This window comes from Sceloporus occidentalis, unplaced genomic scaffold, assembly GCF_023333645.1.
Source record: "Sceloporus occidentalis isolate IW3139 unplaced genomic scaffold, rSceOcc1.0.p SCAF_8, whole genome shotgun sequence".
NCBI classification, from domain to species: domain Eukaryota; kingdom Metazoa; phylum Chordata; class Lepidosauria; order Squamata; family Phrynosomatidae; genus Sceloporus; species Sceloporus occidentalis.
In genome coordinates this window covers 22,630,178-22,649,406 of record NW_028316988.1, presented here as the reverse complement: position 1 = coordinate 22,649,406, position 19,229 = coordinate 22,630,178, and the positions used below count along the sequence as shown (strand labels likewise).

General features: G+C 43.4%; 1 protein-coding gene across 4 annotated transcripts in view; it reads left to right on the top strand.

The window, feature by feature from the left end:
• Positions 1 to 19,229, top strand: part of TSC1 (TSC complex subunit 1) — a 38,924-nt gene that overhangs the window by 3,975 nt on the left and 15,720 nt on the right. For 3 of the 4 annotated variants that reach the window (XM_089535288.1, XM_089535285.1, XM_089535289.1), the window contains exons 2-13: positions 2,502 to 2,569; positions 5,164 to 5,357; positions 7,451 to 7,554; positions 8,522 to 8,674; positions 10,530 to 10,674; positions 11,980 to 12,134; positions 13,541 to 13,614; positions 14,643 to 14,821; positions 15,821 to 15,936; positions 17,889 to 18,009; positions 18,184 to 18,299; positions 18,905 to 18,974. In XM_089535288.1, the coding sequence (XP_089391414.1) occupies positions 5,252 to 5,357; positions 7,451 to 7,554; positions 8,522 to 8,674; positions 10,530 to 10,674; positions 11,980 to 12,134; positions 13,541 to 13,614; positions 14,643 to 14,821; positions 15,821 to 15,936; positions 17,889 to 18,009; positions 18,184 to 18,299; positions 18,905 to 18,974 (1,339 nt within the window). In that variant the 5' untranslated portion in view covers positions 2,502 to 2,569; positions 5,164 to 5,251. The remainder of the gene's footprint in view (positions 1 to 2,501; positions 2,570 to 5,163; positions 5,358 to 7,450; positions 7,555 to 8,521; positions 8,675 to 10,529; positions 10,675 to 11,979; positions 12,135 to 13,540; positions 13,615 to 14,642; positions 14,822 to 15,820; positions 15,937 to 17,888; positions 18,010 to 18,183; positions 18,300 to 18,904; positions 18,975 to 19,229) is intronic. The other variant, XM_089535287.1, reaches the window with a different exon arrangement.

Genomic DNA, 19,229 nt, shown 5'->3' with positions numbered 1-19,229 from the left:
ATTTGTTAATTTCCAAGAAACCAGTAAATAATTCAGAAAACATGCCTGTCCCTGAATATCAAGGAAGGTTCCAAAACCAAATTTACTTGTCTGATTACTTACTCCCAAAGTGTAGCTGCTATGGGACAACTCCAGAACATTAAGGAAACATTCGAAATATTACAGCTCCAACAGTTTGCTGATTTATAAAGCCCCATTTTTGAATAGATGTTGTAGTGACCAATATACCTGAAAAAGCCATTTCTGTTGTATGAGATTTAGTCGGAGATCTGTAGCTGTACTTGTTATAGATGTTAAAACGGATGGCCATTGATTTTTGGTCAGAATTGTATTTTCCAATTCTCTGTTCTTGTAAATCTTGCATGTCATATGTGTTTATAGATAACAGAAATGTACATTTATAAATTGTTGGTTTGGATACTTGGTTGGTCTCACTTAATTTCACTATTATTAAAGGAACCTTGGGTGCACTTAAATCTGCAGGTCCAAATCTGGATTGAAACAAATGTTTCAGTTGTAGATGTTTTCATTTAGCTGATGGAAGTAGTGTAAACTGCTCTTAGAAAACTGAAAGTAGTTGCAAGATATAAATAGAGGAATTCCATGAATAACAAACAATTCCAGGTATAACGTTCATTTTAATTATGTTTACCTTACTCATCTCTAAACCTACATATCTCTAAATCTTGTGCAATATCTTTTATCAGATTACTTATACTAAGATTAACAATCTCAGATAAATCCCTAGGGATAATTATATCCAAATGAGTAATTGAATTCGGGCAACATTGAAACTGGCATGCTTTAAATACTCTAGTCTCCGACTGGTGGCATTTCTGACTTGGACTAGTTAATTGAATACCAATATATTTTACCAAAATTATTAATCAACTGCATCAAAACAGGAATTGACTGATGGGTCTTTAAAATGAACAATGAAAGATCACAGGCAAAAAGAACATTTTAAATGCTAAACCAACATGCTCAAATCCATTGATTGTGGAATTTTATTAAATAGCACATGCTACGGGCTGCGAGTACAAATTGAATATAATAATAAGCATCTGGAATTAAAGTGAAGGGGCTGTCCCTGGACGAGGGGATACTTATGGTATATAGATGCAGATCATATCAGTCTTCCATTAAGTATTATTTGATGTATTACCCTTCCTTTCCTTGAAATGACTTTCTGGGCTTTATGTGAGCCACCACTTGTGCCAGTGTGGAATTCCATGGCTTGTGTTGTTGTTGTTATCATCGTCACAGCTTTTCCCCAATCCAGAATTATGAAACTACAAATCTCAGGATTCCATAGGAAGGAACCATGGCTCTTAACCTGGGACCAAAGCACTATAAAAGACTCATGAATTTACATTGCTTCCAGATATCTGCATGCAGCTCCATTCTTTATATGTACCACAAATGGTTAACATAATACACAATACTTGCTCACAAATGTTTGGTGGGAGGAACAGAAACATTTGGATATTACTTGTAATGTTGGTTTAATTTTTCCTGTAAGTGTATTCAGAGAGTAACATGGTGAGAGGGCAGTTGCTTTGCATTCAGAAGGTCCCCAATAGAATCACTGGTGTCTCCAGTTAGATTTGGGAAAGAGCCCTGTGCCTGACAGGGACATGGTTTTCTCCTTGTGTGTTCTGGCCCCTTTCTGAGCCTTCACACCTTTAATCAAGGCAGTCTCAAGCTGGAGTCATTAAAATATTCAGAACAGTGAGAAATACAAAAATAGCTGGCAGTGCAGTTCTGTGGATGTTTGTGTACAAGAATTCATAATAGAAGTGTCATAGTGAGTTTCTAGCCACTTCACATGCTTACAGAAGATATTGTCCAAAGTCCAGTGCAAGAAGAAATAAGTAGTTGGCAGGGATTTATCTTTTTTTCTTATGTAATCATCCACTTTGTTGTTGTTGTTGTGTTCCATCAAGTTGTTTCTGACATATTGTGACTCTAAGGCAACCCTGTGTACTGTCCAATCTGACTTTGGCTGTCTACTCATGAGGCGGTTTAGGCAAGTCATCCGAAAGCTGTGTCTGTAAAAATCCAGAGTATAATCTGTGTCTCAACAATACTACAATGAGATCAATCAGAGTTGTGGTAGTGTGGTTTGAAGATTACAAGTACAATAGGAATACCATATTTCATAGGCTTATTTGTCAGCCTGAGTAAAGACAGGAAGCTCATGTCTATGATACATGTAGAAAAATTAGATTTCTCTTTAACTTATGTCTACCTTAGTGTACGTTGGTGGGTGGTGAAACCAAAAAATCTCCATTAAAAAAGAACAGAGTAATTGTCCTGTTGGGTCAAATCAGGAGACATCTTGTTACAGCTGTAGAGACCCAGATGTCCTGGGGGTGCTTGTTGGTTGGGCACAACAGAGGTGGCCACCTTTTGTGTGCGCGCACATGCTTGTGTCATATACAAATCTGGTGTGCTTGTTCAGGTTGGAGCTCATCAGTATCTTCCTTTTTCCTTTCCAGTTCTGCAATCATGGAAAAGGTCAGATTGATGGCAGTGAGAAAAGAGAGTCTCCTTGTCAACACAACAGGTAAAGACTTCTGAGCTTTTTCTATGAGATTGCAGAGTGAATTGTACTGCCATGCACTGCGTGGGGTGGGGTGTTTTCCCCCAGTTGCCTCTTAGTGTTAAACAACTCTAATCTAGCAAGGAGAGTGATTCTGTCCCAGCCAGTTCTTGCTGTATTTGTGTTCTACTAGCAGGGAGAAATCTTTTATACAAAGGGGGTATTAAGTATGTGACCATTAGCTTTCAGGAGGTACTGCCAGTTCTTCTACTTTATTCCCACCTCCTTACTTCCCTATTTGTAAACCAGGCCCAAGCTGTGCCTGTAGTTGATGGGCCTGTGAAAGTTAGTTGTCTTTCTCTATGAAAATGGAACATGAGAGGGCTTTTATCTGTCTCTGTTTTCAACAGGGCAGACTTCTGGGCCCAGGAGAGATGATGAAGCTACACAACTAGAGGACTTGCCTTACTATGTACTAGATTGTCTGACCTCACAAAGTCGTACTTAACACCCTAATGAAATACCCTATCATTAAAAAAAAGGGGGGAGGACCCAAATACGGTATATACTTGACTATAAGTTGACCTCATGTGTAAGCCGAGGACAGGTTTTGGGGCCAAAATTATGGATTTTGATATGACCCATGGATAAGGGTAAAATTTGGGCATATAACAAAAGAGCTAAAGGATGAAGGAAAAGAAAACAATGCCAAAGAACTTAGAAATTTCTGGCAGGCATAACTGTTCATACTAAAGACTGGATGGATGAGAGAATGGAAGGATATCAGTGCTTCCAAGATTAGTTGCACTCTTGCCTTTCACAAGGGAACGGCTCCTTTTTAAAAATAACAGTTAAAGTACAGTACTTATATTGACCCATGGATAAGGTGAGCCAGGTCTTTTGGGTCTAATTTTTGACCAGAATTTCTAGTATATACAGTAATATATACAGCCTGACATCAACACCAGAAAAAGATTCTCGAGCAGATAATTAAACAGAAAGTCTGTAAGCACTTAGAAAGGAATGCTGTGATCACTAAAAATCAACATCAGTTTCAAACTACAGGAAAAGAGATTCCACCTAAACATTAGGAAGAAGTTCCTGACAGTAAGAGCTGATCGACAATGGAACACACTCGCTTGGTGTGTGGTGGAGTCTCCTTCTTTGGAGGTTTTTAAACAGAGGTAGGAGGGCCATCTGTCGGGAGTGCTCTAGTTTTGTATTCCTGCATGGTCTTTGTGGTCTCTTTCAACTCTAGGAGTCTATGAAATTTGGAAATATGGTTTGGTTTTGCTGCAACGTCTTTAATAAACATTACTGACCTGAATCTAGAATGCAATTCAAAATCTGTGGGACCAACATTGATAGTCTGCACAGTGTTGACATTGCAGTGAAGAGAATGATGGCACTGGAACTGGGGACAACAGTGGCGGGAGTCCAGTTAATTGGGAGTGAGCCAGGATGACTTGGCTTGAGGCACTCAGCCTTGTTTTTTGGGGCTATAGGCAAGATAAAAATCTGTTCTGTTTTGCTGTTTGCTGCAAATCTTTGTCTACAAACATAGGAACCTGTAGAAAATAATGGAAAGTTTTTCTTTTGAAGGACACTATAAGATTTAACTAAAAAGCCCATGTGAATAGGAGTTCCATGGGGAATCTTCAGTTTTTTGATCTCATGTGGTGTATGACTTGACAATTTAGGCTATCATGGCCAGTTTGCAATATTATCAATATTACTTTGCCTTCTGTAAAATGGGGGCATCTTCACTCAGCCTTTAGACCCACAACACTTCCCCCTGCCCCCAGCTCAGGAAAGATGAAGATACCAAGCAATACTAGGATGTAATACGATTCTGGTCCATAAACTCCCAGCTGTTCAGTGTTACTCTGTGTCAGAAATGTGCTTCATTTTGTTGGAGGGTTTTTATTTACAATATTTACAATATTCTCCTGGGATGAGGCACCTGTTAAAGTCACCAAAATGAGTGAAACTTAAAGCAAGCCTCCCTTTGGCCACCATTGGTTTGTTCTGCTTGTATCCTAACTTTCCTATACAAATGTGACTCAAGGTAGCTCATAGTAATATAGTAGCAATATATCAAATTAATGGAAAACTATGTAAAACACAATATTAAACCTTGCCAGTGAGGTAAAAATATATCATCCACCCTGTTGAAAGTTCTTTAGCAGCATGTGAGGTCAGTTATCAAAGCCTGCCTGAACCAAAAGATCTTTTCATGCAACTGTACACAGATGGCATTTTTCCATCCCAGATGCCCAGCTGTGGCTGCTTGTGTTAAGCTTCTAGGCACAGGGAGTAAATGGCAGGAAAGCAAGTAAAGAAAAATACAACAGTTCTTTTGGGAAATGGCACTGCCTGGCATGAGGTTCCATGTATTTTGAGTGGGCCGGGGGTCAGTCTGGCATGAGCCTCCCTACTCCAGAGTGATGGCAGAGGCATCCATCCTGGGGGTTTAAAGTTTCAGGTCCATGCTTAGGGCATCCAATAAACTTTGGAATAGTATATTTCAAAGAGTGGGAGCTTCAGATTTCCTCTGGTGAAAATTGTTGAAGACTGGAAGGAACCTCTTGCAAAATCAGACATTGTTTTAACCTCAGTTTGACAGGAGTACCAATGAGGAACCCACAGAAGTTGTGCCTTGCACGATCACCATAGCATGCACATCAGCACATAGTACGAAGCACGATGACTCAGCAAGCAAACATTGGTGATCTCCTCACCATGCTGGATTCTCCAGTCCTGGCTGTCTTGGAAGATATAACGGCTGCATTTAGGGAGAACCTAAATTCAGGTAGATATTTGTGTTGTCTGTGGCAGGAGGACCTTAGAGCCTTTCTGCATTTTGTTTTATGGCATCTAACAAGTGGCATAAGCTGCCACAGCTGCTGCATCCTAGACTGTAACATGATTGGATCCCAACCTAAGGTGATGGGCAGTGGGTGGTACTTTTTTGATTGTCTTTATGTCTTCTTTGTGGAGATAGAGGCAATAAAGTAAAACAGACACAAAGGTCACTTCCTATATTGCTAGATCTGGTAAATGTAGGTGTGGGGAGAGCCGTGTGAACACAGGTTTCTGGATCAATTATCAAGGAAGGAGGTGATGGTCCAACACTTGGTTGATATTGATAGCTAATATGATCAGTTAGTTGCTATTCTAACTTTGGTTAATATGTTCCTGTTATCCCTTCCCAAGAAAGGCAAGAGGTCACTTTGGTGTGCAAAGAAAGCTTTCCTCATTCTCAGGTGCAGGGCTGGGAAATTGATGGATTGGGAGGCCACTTTCCTACCCTTTAGAGCCTGGGGGGGGGGGGGCAACATGAGTTGCCAAAAAATGAAAATCCCAAATGGGCTATATAAAAGGTGGACTGCTGTTCCTGAAGGCTTCCAGGAGAAACTTTTCCCCTTCTTTTTTTAACAGAACAAGGGCAGTTTGGGGAGCTAGGTGGGGTCAAAGGCCACAACAGCAGCCTGTGATTAGTGCCCCAGATCCACACAGTTTTCCCATGCTGGTTTAGTAAAGGGAAAAGACTAGTTAATTAAACAAGAGGATGGAATGATTTCAAACTGTGGAGAGCAGCAGGTTCCTTCTCCTTGGCTAGCAGAGTAATGGGTTAAAGGAGCTGCTGCATAGCGGGATTTTCCTTCTCTTATCTCCTGCGTTCCTCACTCACTGATGTGTGTGGTTGGGAGACAACTGCATATGTTCCTCACAAGTCATAGTGGCTCAATAGATGGCCTCTAAGGCTCCGTGCCGCCCCTTTCCTCGCCGCATTGGGGCCGTGGAAACTGCACGCCTTGGCCGCAATCTGGCCTTTTCATGGTGCAAAAAGAAGCCACAAAAAGTGGCTCCCAAAAGTGGCTCCTTTTTGTGCTGTGGAAAGGGTGCCCTCCGCCACTGTGACTTTTCGCTGCTTCTTTGGTGCAGTTTGTGTAAGCCCACTGTCTGGTCAGAAGGATAGTGTGGGGGTAGAGTCAGGGTGGGTGGCATGTGGACGCCACTCCCCCACTTTGCCCCAAGGCTGGCATATAACGGCAGTCTGTACAGCCTGTTAGTTCCTGTAGCACATAGTCCTTTTGAGCACCCTTATGCAAACAAGAACATTAATTTGGCGATCTCCAAAGTTCATTGGGGAGTGACCTGCCATTAACAGGAGCATTTTAAGTGCTTGTCAGTGTTACAGAACAGAAATGGAATTATGCACCCTCCAGATATTGTTGCGATTCAGTTCCAACATTCCTCACCATTGGGTACACTTGCTAGAAGGGCTGATGGGAGTTGTGGTGCATAACAGCTGGAAGGCCACATGATTCTCATTGCTGCTGTAGAACGTGTGTCCTATGTGTACACACATAAATCTAAATTCAGCATCATTTATTTATGCTTCTATGCTGCTTTCATTGAATAGTATACCTGGAATCCCCTGAGTTAGTCACCTTGGATGTTACCAGACCCAAAGTTGCTCATCTTCCATTTTGTGGGCCTTCCTGTCATGCCACATTTACAACTGATCAGGATCCTAGAATGATACTTGAAGTGTCTCTGGAGAGATCCATTAGTATGAAGTTTAAAATATCATAAACTATTCAGATTGTGTTTAAACTCATAACTTTATGTTAAACTGTTTACCAAAAATTGCAGAACTGGAGAGTGTCTGATCACCTGGTATTGGTAAACTGTAACTCCCATGATCTTTCACTGTTGGCTCCTCTGGCTAGGGCTGGTGGGAGATGTTGTCCAACAATATCTCGTTGGTCGTGTGTTCTCACCAACATAATATATTTTAGCAGCCTATACCCTGTTGTTTAAATTTGTAGAAATTAGTTCAATTGAGGAATGTTTTGTATTTTCTCTCTTGCTTTTGATGATGTGTAACCATGACAGACCGTGGGCCTATGCTCGTAAATACTTTGGTGGATTACTATTTGGAAACCAGTTCCCCGCAAGCCTTGCACATCCTGTCTACACTTCAGGAGCCACATGACAAGGTAAAACAAACTGACACTATTGTGACAGATATTTCTTCAGAAATGAAGGGAATGGTAAAGTGGAAGGAAAGTTTGAAAGTCCTTTGAAGGTCTTTAAACAGAGGTTAGATGGGCATCTTTCAGGAGTTGGCATGATTATGTCTTGTTGCATGGCAAGGGTTTGGGCTAAATGGCCCTTGCAGTGGCTTCCAGATCTAAAATCTTATAATGTGAATGTTAAAAAGAATGACGTTTTTGTGTTAACAGAAATATTACATTATATTATTTGTCTAGTTTGCATCATTTAATAAAACCTTTATTTAAAGTAATGTAACGTTTGAATTTTTAAACTTTGGTAATATTTAAATGTGGTAATGAACAACAGAGAAAGGTTAGTCAAGAAACATCAGGGAAATAGAAATAAAATGTTGTGGGAACGTCCTGGTCTTGTGCTTTTGCAGAGTCTGAGGTTCTGTTAGAGCATTCTGATAACCTCAATTTTGGCTACAGTTGTGTGAACTCCCATGAACTGAGTTTGTGATTGGAAGGGATGTTACAGTGATTTCTAAATTGTAATACAGTGCGGGCGCGCCATACGCGGCCTTGAGCATACGCGCTCAAGCTGCGGGGCGCGCGGGGGGCGGAAAGGGCGGCGCGTCCCATTCAATTGAATGGGCGCGCACGTCCGTTGCACCCCGTGCCACCGCGCACAAGCCCCATTGTTTGCAATGGGGCTCGAGCATAGGCAGAATTCGCCTTACGCGGAGGGATCCGGAACGGATCCCCCGCGTAAGGCAAGGACGGACTGTACACTTTGGGTTTATTTGTTAGAGAGGTAATATAAAAGGAATTAAAATAGAAAATAATTGGGTGTGCTCAGACTGACCAATGAGGAAAACACTTGAGGATTCTTTTTAGGACTCCTTCTGTAATATCTAAGGATATTTTTTCTCACAAGTAATTTTCTATTCTTTCTCAAATTTCACAGCACCTTCTTGACAAAATCAATGAATATATGAGTAAACCTACAACCCGCCTCTCCACTCTCTCCCTACTTGGTCATGTGATCAGACGCCAGCCATCATGGAAACACAAGCTTTCTCAAGCACCAGTCCTGCTTTCATTGCTCAAATGTCTCAAGGTAGGCTGCTGTGATCCCTCTTTATCGTCTTCGTTGATATAGCAGTGGAGGCTGTGGCACCTTGATGAGATATGGAAGTCATACTCTTTCAACCAGGGTTGAGGTCATGCCTTGTCTCGTCACATAATCTTTATAACTGCATGAAAGAGTTCCCAATGTGGCCTGTCCCTCTGGAATTATATCCTTGTTCAGTATTCTGTTTGCAGTGGTGTTCCCCTTGGGTCATCCATCCCATGGCTGCTGGGTCACTGTCCCAAACCCTGCACACTGGTCCTGCATGTCTTTATATGGTTTTCAATATTTGCTCTTTCAGTGGAAGCAGAGATAACTTTGACATCAGCCAAAACTCAAGATGGTTGGCCATAATAAATTCCTTGAGACTCATTCTGTGAGAATGTGCTTGGAATAAAGAATACATCCTCCTCCTTCTCTGAAAATAAAAGATATAGCCTAGGCTCCTTGTTGAAATCTGGGTAGCATCTGTCAAAACCCTCCTTCAGCCTTGGTTTAGAGGTCTTATGCTGGGGATATTTATGTGCAGTTTTTAAAATAAGCCCTGTTTATATAAAAGTAGCACCAATTGATGGCCTGTTTTATGAGGGTGAAGTTGTGAGAAATAATGATTTAATGTTCCTCTGTATTTAAAAAAATGCACACCAACCCCCACAGATAAAGTTAGAGAAACAGAAAGTCCTTTAAAAAGGTTACCCAGGTTACCCAGCCTTCTGCCTAATTATGCTAGTTTCCATGTCTTGGGAATGACTTCATATGGGATGTGGGCAGTGGGGAGAGGTGGGCAGTTATACAGCTCTGGTGCTGGTAGATTAATCTGTTAAGAATGTTTTACTATGCCTAAATCTAGAATTGTTGGTGCTCAGGTCTGTTCAGAAGGGGTCTGGAATTAATTGATTCTAGTTTGTTATTCATTACAGGTTGAGTCTCCCTTATCCAGAATTCTAATATCTAAAATACTCCAAAATCCAAAATTGTCCACATGGGTGGTTCATTGTCCACAAATCTTGTTTCATGCACAAAAATATTAATATTGTGTATACAATTACCTTCAGGCGTGTGTATAAGGTGCATACAAACATAAATGAATTTCATATTTGGATCCCATCTCCAAGATATCTCAGTATGTATATGCAAATATTCCAGAATCTGAAAAACTCCAAAATCCAAAACACCTCTGTTCCAAAACATTTTGGATAAGGGAGAGTCAACCTGCAAAAGTATTCCTTGCCTTCCTGCCCACCAGGTCCTCAAGGTGAGATCCACCTTTAACACCAAAACAAAGAGGGACCGTAAAGTCCTCCAAAACCAAGGTGGCACAAACTGATTGTTTTAGGGCTTACCAGTAAAACTGACCAAACATGGAGTTATTCTTGCTTTTCTTTGGAAGGGGTTTTCTCAGTCAGGGTATTGCTCCCCAATACCCTGACCACTCACACACTTCCTTGATGATGGGACATACTGGCCCCCTTATTTAACCCCCAGAACAGCCTGAAGGCATGAGATCCCATCTGATTTTGGAAGTTAAACATGGTCAGGCCTAGTTAATATATGGATGGAGAACCGTCAGGAAATACCAAATGTTGTGGGCTCTATTTCAGAGAAAGACAATGGCAAATCACTTCTGAGGATTCTTGCCTAAGAAAACCCTATAAATTCATGAGGTCACCAAAGGTTGACAGGCAACTTGAAGCTGCATAAACATACAATTTTAGGTGCCGCTAAGAAACAGCAATTGAGGGGAGGAGAGGGTGTTGTGGAACATGGGAATATTTCCCCTCACTGGGAAGTGTGGTATACCCTTGCAAATACAGTTGTGGCTTGCTTTTTTCCTCCTTTGCAGACTGATACAGATGTAGTGGTCCTTACTACAGGTGTGCTAGTGTTAATCACCTTGCTGCCCATGATCCCCCAGTCTGGGAAGCAATACCTTCATGACTTCTTTGGCATCTTTGGCCGCCTTTCCTCCTGGTACTTGAAGAACCCAGGTGAGATGCTGGATGGTTCTGTTAAGAGAAAGTTTAACCCTGTTGCTTCTGAGGAGAAGCTCACGTTTCTGCTGTAAAAACTACCTTGTTCTGGATGCAGCCACAGTGGCTTGCACCAGCCCAGCAGTAGCATGGTGCCTTTGCGCACCGCCCCGCACCATCTGGATGTTGAACTTCTATTTTCACTGCTGATAGTTGTAGATAATCCTATGACTTGTCCATTAATTTGTCTCATTCCCTTTTACAGTCAGCATAAATGAACAACTGTATAAATGAAGATTTTTCATCTCTTCTTATTTAAGTCTTTTGTGCCTTTCATGGATGTTTTTAACATGTGGATATTATTATTATTATTATTATTATTATTAATTTTACTATCCCTCTTGTTGCATTATGAATGTTTGCACTTTGACTATCAAGCTGATCCTCTTAAAGGAGGGCTGCATGTGCTCTGCTCTGTTGCCACAAGATACGCAGGGATAGCTGGGTGGTGGGTGCTCTAGGAATGGATTCCAACTCTCACTGGCTACAGATGCAGGTGGTGTGAGTGGCTTTGTGCCCAGACTTCTTCTAGTTCCAGCCATACATGCTTAGAAATAAGGGAATGTTACTGGAGTTCCAGCTCTGATTCCAAACAGCTTCCTCCAAGTTCCTTTTACCTTTGCAGTTGTAACTTTTAAACTCTAAGCCTTGGGCAGGACCAGCTTGTAAATAATCCTTTTGAGCTGTTCTGGGAGCCTTTTTTCACCCAAAGAGTGTAGTTTAAATACATCTCTTTTGTCATTCTTGCAAGTGCAAATTCTACACCCAGAACATATTTGTAATTCTTGTGAACTCCATGGGTACCCTGAAACTCCAGTCTCTGGTTACAAAATATATTATTTTGGGCAGCTTACTGGCTTCTGAGATCTTGGCAGAGTGGTGATGCAAATTTGTCCATGTATGGGATAGAATTTAGCACTAACATGATGAAGTGGTTTAATTTTGGGGCTAGGACTCTGGGAGACCCGGATTCAAATTCTTGCTCAGCCATGGAAATCCACTGAGTGACCTTGGGTTAATCATACTCGCGGAATCAGTGGAAGCTCATGGTAAACATTTCTGAAGAAAGCCTGCCAAGAAATCTATAGGATGGGTTGACCATAAGTCAGAGTTGACTTGAAGACACACAACAGCAGGTAGGGTAGAAGCCATTTTCAGTGGATGTTAATTTCTCAGAAGGCTGAGCTACATCAGTTTCCTTCTAAGCACTTTCCTCTGTGTGTGGGGAATTGTGCCTTAACTCATGCCTTCCCTCTCTTCCAGGCCGTGTTGCAGACATCTGTCTAGTCCATCTCCATGCCAGTGTCTATGCCCTCTTCCATCGCCTTTATGGAATGTACCCTTGCAACTTCGTTTCCTTTCTGCGATCTCACTACAGTATGAAGGAGAACCTGGAGACCTTTGAAGAGGTGGTCAAGGTAAAAGAAAAAAATGAAAGGGAAGCAGCAGCAGCAGCAAGCACAACCTCAATGAGCTATGTTTGTTTGCATAGTTGGAAGACCAAATTACCCTTCTGTGTTCCGGTAATACAGCGATTCCCAACCTGGGGGTCAAACGACCCCTTCTCGGGGGTCACCAGATTTGGACTCGCCCCTCCTCCTCTTCCTCCATGCGGCCAGGCCTCCTCTGACCTTCCGCCTCCTCCTCCTCCTTAATCTCTTCCTCCTCCACGCAGCTCCCGCCGCCACCACCACCATTATGCGGGGCTGGGGCTGCCTCTTCCTCCTTCTCCACATGGCACGTGGGGCTGAGGCTGCCACCTCCTCTTCCTTGAGGTCGCTGCCACCACTGCCACCATCGCATGGGGCTGCCGCCTCCTCCTTCCCCCTTGTCCATGCAGCCGCCATTGTGCCGGGTTGCTGCCACCACCACCACCACCTCAATTGTGGCAACGGTGACAGAAGCCCTGTGTGATGGTGGCAGCAGCGGTGGTAGGCCAGAGCAAGTCTGGCTGGTGCTAGAGGAGGAGGAAAAGGGGTGAGGAGGAGGTGGCGGTGAGGCCTCCAGCAGCCTTTGCAGCTGGAAGTCCTGCCCCTTCTTCTGGCCAGTGGCCTCCCTGATTGGTTGGGAGGCTGGGAAGGGGCAGGACCTCTGACCGCAAAGGCCACTGGGGCTTGTAGACGGCCAGAAGTCCCTCCCTTTCCTGGCCTCCACCGGGCGGGATGTCTGGCCAAAAGGGGGGTTGCGGCCCAACAAAGGTTGGGAACCGCTGCTGTAATAGGTGTAATTTACTTAAATGGACTGAGCCTGAAATGCCAACATGTGACCTGTAGTGCATGTTCATCTGTTGTTGTTTGTTTAAACTTTGTATTGAGGAGAAAGAGAGTAACAGGTATCTACACAAAAGTTAAAGTTTAACAACTAGCAAGATGAAATTAATTCAGCCTGGTGTGTGTGGGGCAGCAGGTGGGCTACAGAACTCAGGCATGAGGTTGGTCAGGCCCAGCAGTAGTCCTGGTTTCAGTCCCTTGCTGCCCTTGGCAGGGTGGGAAGGCGCTGCAGTCAGTCAGGACTGGGCTAGATGAGACAGTCATTGGGGTCAGCACAGGGCAGCTTCTGTTGATCCTGAGCTGCCATTGCTTTGTTTAAAAAACTTTATGGAATATTACACGTTGCTTCTAGAGATGATGTCGCTGCCCCACAGCTGGCAATGCACATGTGTTTGCAGTTGCATCTTGCTACCAGAAGATCTGGTAAAATGAAAATATGCATTGTATTGGACTGAAGATTGTCAAGTTCATGCCTCTTGCTTTTCAGCTGTGCATCTTCACCCATTTAAATAATAAATAGATAGATGAATAAAAATTTTCTTTCTTTGTTTCAGCCAATGATGGGCTATGTGCGTATCCATCCAGAGCTAGTGACTGGATCCAAGGATCATGAGCTGGACCCTCGGAGGTATAATAGCCATGCCCACCTCTCTTAAAGGCTGGGAATGACCTCCCTGCCGTAGGCCCTACAGTGGAGTCTCTATCCATTTCAACGGGTAGATGGGGTAGGGAACTGTGTCTCTCTGACACTCTACAGTCACTGCTGACACAGGTACCCCAAGGCAAAGTTGTCTTGGGATATCCTGGATTATTCTCAGGCAGGGTTCCCTTGAACTAGATACTAATGTTTATAGAGATTACTCTTGGTAACAAGCACCAAACTTCCCTTTTAATAATTTTATGTCCAATATGCTAATCCTGTATTTTTCAGAAAAGCAATATTCATTTAGTATTCCAGGAGTTATGAAGGTGTGCTGGAGTAATTTGGAAGCATTTCTTTCCATTTTAAAATGTATTTAAATTATTTCTGTATTCCCCCCCTCCCAGCCTCCAAGGGCGATGAACAAAAACTAATTACAGTAAAACAATGCAGAGATGAAAACATTTTAAAAACACGCTAACATCCATGGACACCTCAATCTATAAACTTGTTCTTCCACTGGTAGAGCAACCTCATCCAGAACAGGCTGCAATCCAAATCCCAGGCCAGTTTTCTTACTGACCAGCAGCATTTCCATCTTGTCTGAATCAAGCCTCAATCTTTTCACCCACATCCAGTTCTTTGCTTCATCCAGATGACATTTCAGTACTACCATAGCCTCCTTGGCATCATTTGTAAAAGAGAGCGAGAGCTGGGTATTGTCAGCATACCGATGGCACCCAGCTCCAGCATTCTGTATGACGTCTCCCAGGCACTTCATGTATAGATGATGAGAAGCATATATGATAGTATTTACACTGTGGAACCGTACAGGCTCATGGCCAACAATCCTCCAGTGCCACCCTCTGAGAATGTTTAGCAAAGAAAGACCAGAATAATTGCAAGGCAATGTCCCCCAACCCCATATCAGCTTTTTAAAGTGTCTTTTTTTTAAAAAAAATGTAATGTTTTTTCTGTGGGTGAGAACTGATGGATGGTCCTTGGACTCACAACAGGTGGAAGAGATTAGAGACGCATGATGTGGTGATTGAATGTGCCAAAATCTCCCTGGACCCAGCAGAATCATCGTATGAAGATGGCTACTCTTCAGTCTCCCAGCAGGCTGGCTTGCACATGCAACATCGCCCAGCTGATCCTGATGCCAGCCCCTACTTTTCTTCACATAGTAGCTTAGGTATGGGTCCAGAGCCCTTCAGAATATCTAAATAGCAGGCCTTAGAGACTAACCTTCTCTGCTTGTGGAAGGACGAGGAGATAAAATAAAGCTGGGGCAAACTCAGTGCTCATCCTGGCAAATCAGGATTTGCAAACATGGGTTCTACCTTCAGATATGCTTGCCCCTTACCATTTCTCGCCCCCCCCTCGTCATGCTTTCATGTGTTGTGTCTGTCAGCATTAACCAAGTTCTGGGTTAACTGGGTTTTGCAGACACTGCAACTTGCTTATGATGGGACTTGGCTAATGTTTGAATCAGTTTTATTCCTTTATTGCTTTGGTTCCCATACTCTCCTTCAGAGGAGCTCAGCTTAGCAGAATGCCCATGTAGAAACACAGTTTAGAAGTCACTATTCTAAACAGTCAAATCACTTCTAGATTAAACAATACAGAAACCCCCAAAATAAAAACAGGAAGCAGCAGAGACACTTGCTACCCCTCTGAAAGCATATATTTATATGAAAGATGATATGAAGCAGGGATCGCTGGGTTTCTGCTAGAAGAGAATGTCATAATGTGTGATAGCCCCACAGGCCCTGCCATGTTATGGCGCCACAATCAGAACCTCTCCTACACAACACAGGAAACTGTAGTTAGGCAACCAGGATTGGTTAAGGATTAGGAAAACAGACCCACTGGGAACTCAGTCCTGGTTTTCACTGTAGTTTGCAGGGAGCCAGAGTCATGTTTGCTCTGAATTACAATTCTTTGCCCAACTTTGTCCTTGTTAGCCTCTTAATGCCTGCAGAGCCCTCTGTCCACCAATCTGAACTCACCTGGTATCTGTTTGTATTGGCCTGTTTTTTTCTGTTTTGATGAGTGTGGATTTGAAAATACAAACTTTTCAAAACATGAGTATAAAATACAGATTTAAAAAAAACCCTGATGAATGTATGATTGTTAGAATGTCTTAGAGAAATAATCTTCCCCATCTTGTCTTCAATATCTCTTAACTCAGGCGCGTCAACATCTACCCCATGCCCGGCTTCTCGCCTAGCACTATCACATATGTTGGGGCAGCTACCTCAGATTTTGAACTCCCAGTCCTTGGGTCTGTCAGTTGAGCATCAGCAGGTAATGCAGCGTATTCCATGGCATGCAGATGTGGGTTGGGATACTTTCTGCTGAAGAGAGGTGGATGATGGGGGTTGTTGGGGGTACTAATGGTGGAGCTTTGGAGCCACTGGGAGTGCGAAGGAGACCCCTGCCTCAACCTCAATCTTGGGTGTAGGATTTGGAATGGAGAGTTGGTAGATACATTTGTTGGATCACTGAGAACAGGCAGCTTGCTGGGTCCAGTTGTCTTTGTGGGATTCCTTTCCTCCAAAGCCACAACTTTCCTGTCACCAAAGCCAGCAGGTTTTCTTTAAAATGTCACTGTCTCAACCCAAGGGCACCTGTGACCATGGCCATCTGATTGGTGCCAGCTATGCCTTCCCTGACATTGGAAATCCCAGCTGCAATCCTCCCCTCTCTCCAGTTAAAAGGTTTTCACCAGCAAGAATTCAGTAGAGGTCATGCAGCAAGACTGGGCAACCTGTGGCCTGTATGTATACTCTGTTTTCAGCCCCTGGAGCCTTATCAGACTACAACAGCTCAGTTACAAAATGTGATACTGCTTGGGACATGCTACATTATCAAGCGATGCTGACTGATTCCTAGGTTGTTGAAGAGAATCACTTGATGGTCCAAAACTCCAGTCAGTGAAACCTGGTGGACACTGAAGCTGAGCAGGACTGTGCTCCAGGAAGTGTGTTTCTCCTCATAGACATTTTCTGTGTACCATATTTTGGCAAACCACCCCTACCGATAGTTTTTTTCTAAAGAAAATCTGAAGTGAGTTTGTGTTCAGATACTTGGTGCTTTTTCATGCTGGTTAGAAGGAGTGGCAGTAACCTGTGGAGGAAGGGGTGGTTTTGGGTGCACTAGAAGCCAGCATTGTGTAGTGCTTTGAGTGTTGGACTGTGACTTGGGAGACCAGGATTCGATTTCCTCTTGGTCATAAAATCCACTGGGTGATCTTGGACAAGTCACATGGTTTCAACCTCAGGGGAAGGCAATGGCAAACCCCCTCTGAACAAATCTTGCCAAGAAAACCCCATGATAATTTGTTTATTTTATTTACAGTATTTCTACCCCACCCTTCAGTCCTAAAGGGTCTCAGAGGGCTTACAGTTATTATTATTTTAATTAGACACTTCCCTGCCCTCAGGCTTACAATCTAAAAATACACGACACAAAAGGAGAAGGGAATGGTGGTCGGGAAGGGGATAAGGTCCAGCAGTTCTTCTCTTCCTCTGAGGCCTGAACCAAGGCAGATGGACTAGATGGAGGGCTCTTAGTTAGGCCAGGCCTGATGGAGATGGGCTCGCATCTCTCCCTCCATGGCTGGATGGCACCAGATGAACTGCAGGGAGAGCTCTGCTTCTTAGAAGGCACTTGGAAGGCAGAGGTCCAAGTAGCAGTAGAATCAGCAGCTTCTTCTTCCCCTTGGCCCTATGATAAGTTTGCATTAGGGTTGCCATAAATAAAAGAGGAAATTAAGGCACACAACAACAACATCTTTCAACAGTACATATATTAAGCATGTTCTATGCTCCTTTCCCATCCTCTGCAGCACCTCTGGTCTGCATCACTATTTCCCTAGGATACTTTCCAAACACATGGTTGGACCCTCAAATGATCTTAGAATCTAGGAATCAGGTTTCATCGGATCATAAGGCAGGTTCCAGGTAGGAACATGTTTGAATGAGCATGTCTAGGGCTGGCTGGTTCCAGAATGGGAAATCCCCTGAGTCTGCTGTTTCTGTTACTTCACAGAGGAAAGTCAGGATGTAATTGTGCTGATTAAGAAGGGCTATCAGACATCTGCTATGGGGCATGAGGGACAATTCAGAACAAAATACTGTTTGCCCTGTCTAAAGCTATCTTGGGAGTAGATATGCAGGGGAAGAGCAGAGCCGTGCAGGCAGCCAGAATCCCCCCCTAACTTCAGGAGTTTGCCATGTGGACCACTCTCCTTCCAGGTGACCTTCTGGAGCCCCTCTGCTGTTTGTGGCATGACCACTCCCCCCACCTCCCCTGGAATGGCTGTGGAGTCTTCACAGAATCCCTCCCAACCTTTCAACAAATTCTTTGGCACACCGGGTAGGTCTGCTGCTATCAGTTTTTCTTCTTTTTGTTGCCAGGGAAGTGGTGAACAACCAAAATTAGATTAGCTTCCCTAAAGCCTTTTTGTTTGAGGTGACAGGATGAGCAACAATCTCTGTGAGAGCCAGGCCTTACCTGGGCAAGAATAATCTTTTCTTTGTTTTGATTTAGCAGTTGGGAAAGGAACCCCTCTAGGAACACCTGCCACCTCTCCGCCTCCATCGTGCATTTCAGATGAATTCGTTCAGGGATCAGTTCCTCTAACTACGGCTGCACCTCCCAAGAAGGTAAAGCAGAGGTCTTAGAGGGCTTCACCTACCTGGCTTTGGGCAAAGGGGAAAGGGGAAAGTGCAGAATGGGTTGGTGGAAGTCAAGGCTTTATTAGTACTTTTTTTTTTGAGGGGGGGGAGGCTCATTGACAGATTCCAGTGCTTCCAGGAACATATGAGTGAGCCAATCTCCTTGTTCAGTTCACTGCCAGGATCTGAGGCTTGGACAGATGTGTGGCATGAGCAGTCTTGTTCCCAGACTTTGTCTCAAGGCAACTTACTGTGCCATGAAAGCTGCTGTTATCCAAAGAATTAAATTAAAACATTTCAGGTTTCAGAGAGCACCCACTCAAGGAGGAAGCTGCTTTCTTTCTGATGCGTTGTGCTCTTACCTTGCCTTCTTCCTATCAGCCTGGCTGGAGGGCTGGAGAAAAGCAACTTGAAAAGCTCCTCCTTCAGAAATCTAGGGAAGGCAGGTTTCTCTTACACATGCATGCTTGGTGTGCCTCCTTTTCCATTCCAAACAAAAAGTATATTTCTGTTTCCAGTTTGGGGGAGAAGACTGCTTGTTTTGTGCTTGGCATTTCTTTTGTTACTGTTGCTCTATCCTTACTCTTTTTTAGGAGGAAAGAACAGATCCTGGGAGGCCTTCATTATCCCGACAGCAAAATGTTAACAACATGAGAACTTTGGGTAAATTTTATTCCAGTGCCTACTTTCTAAGGGCAAGATCCCTTTCAGTTCTGGCAGAATGGAAGGTCCTGCAGGCCACATTACACAGGGCCTCTGGCCCTCTCCCTTCATTTGATGAAGGTAGTGGCAGTCTTCATTAAAACATGTCCTCCTCCAATCTTTCTTCTTAATAAACTCTAAAATCCTTTGTAAGCTTTCTTGGTTTTTTGCTTTGGGTTTGCACATTTTTGAATAGAAAGTCATCTCATAAAAGCT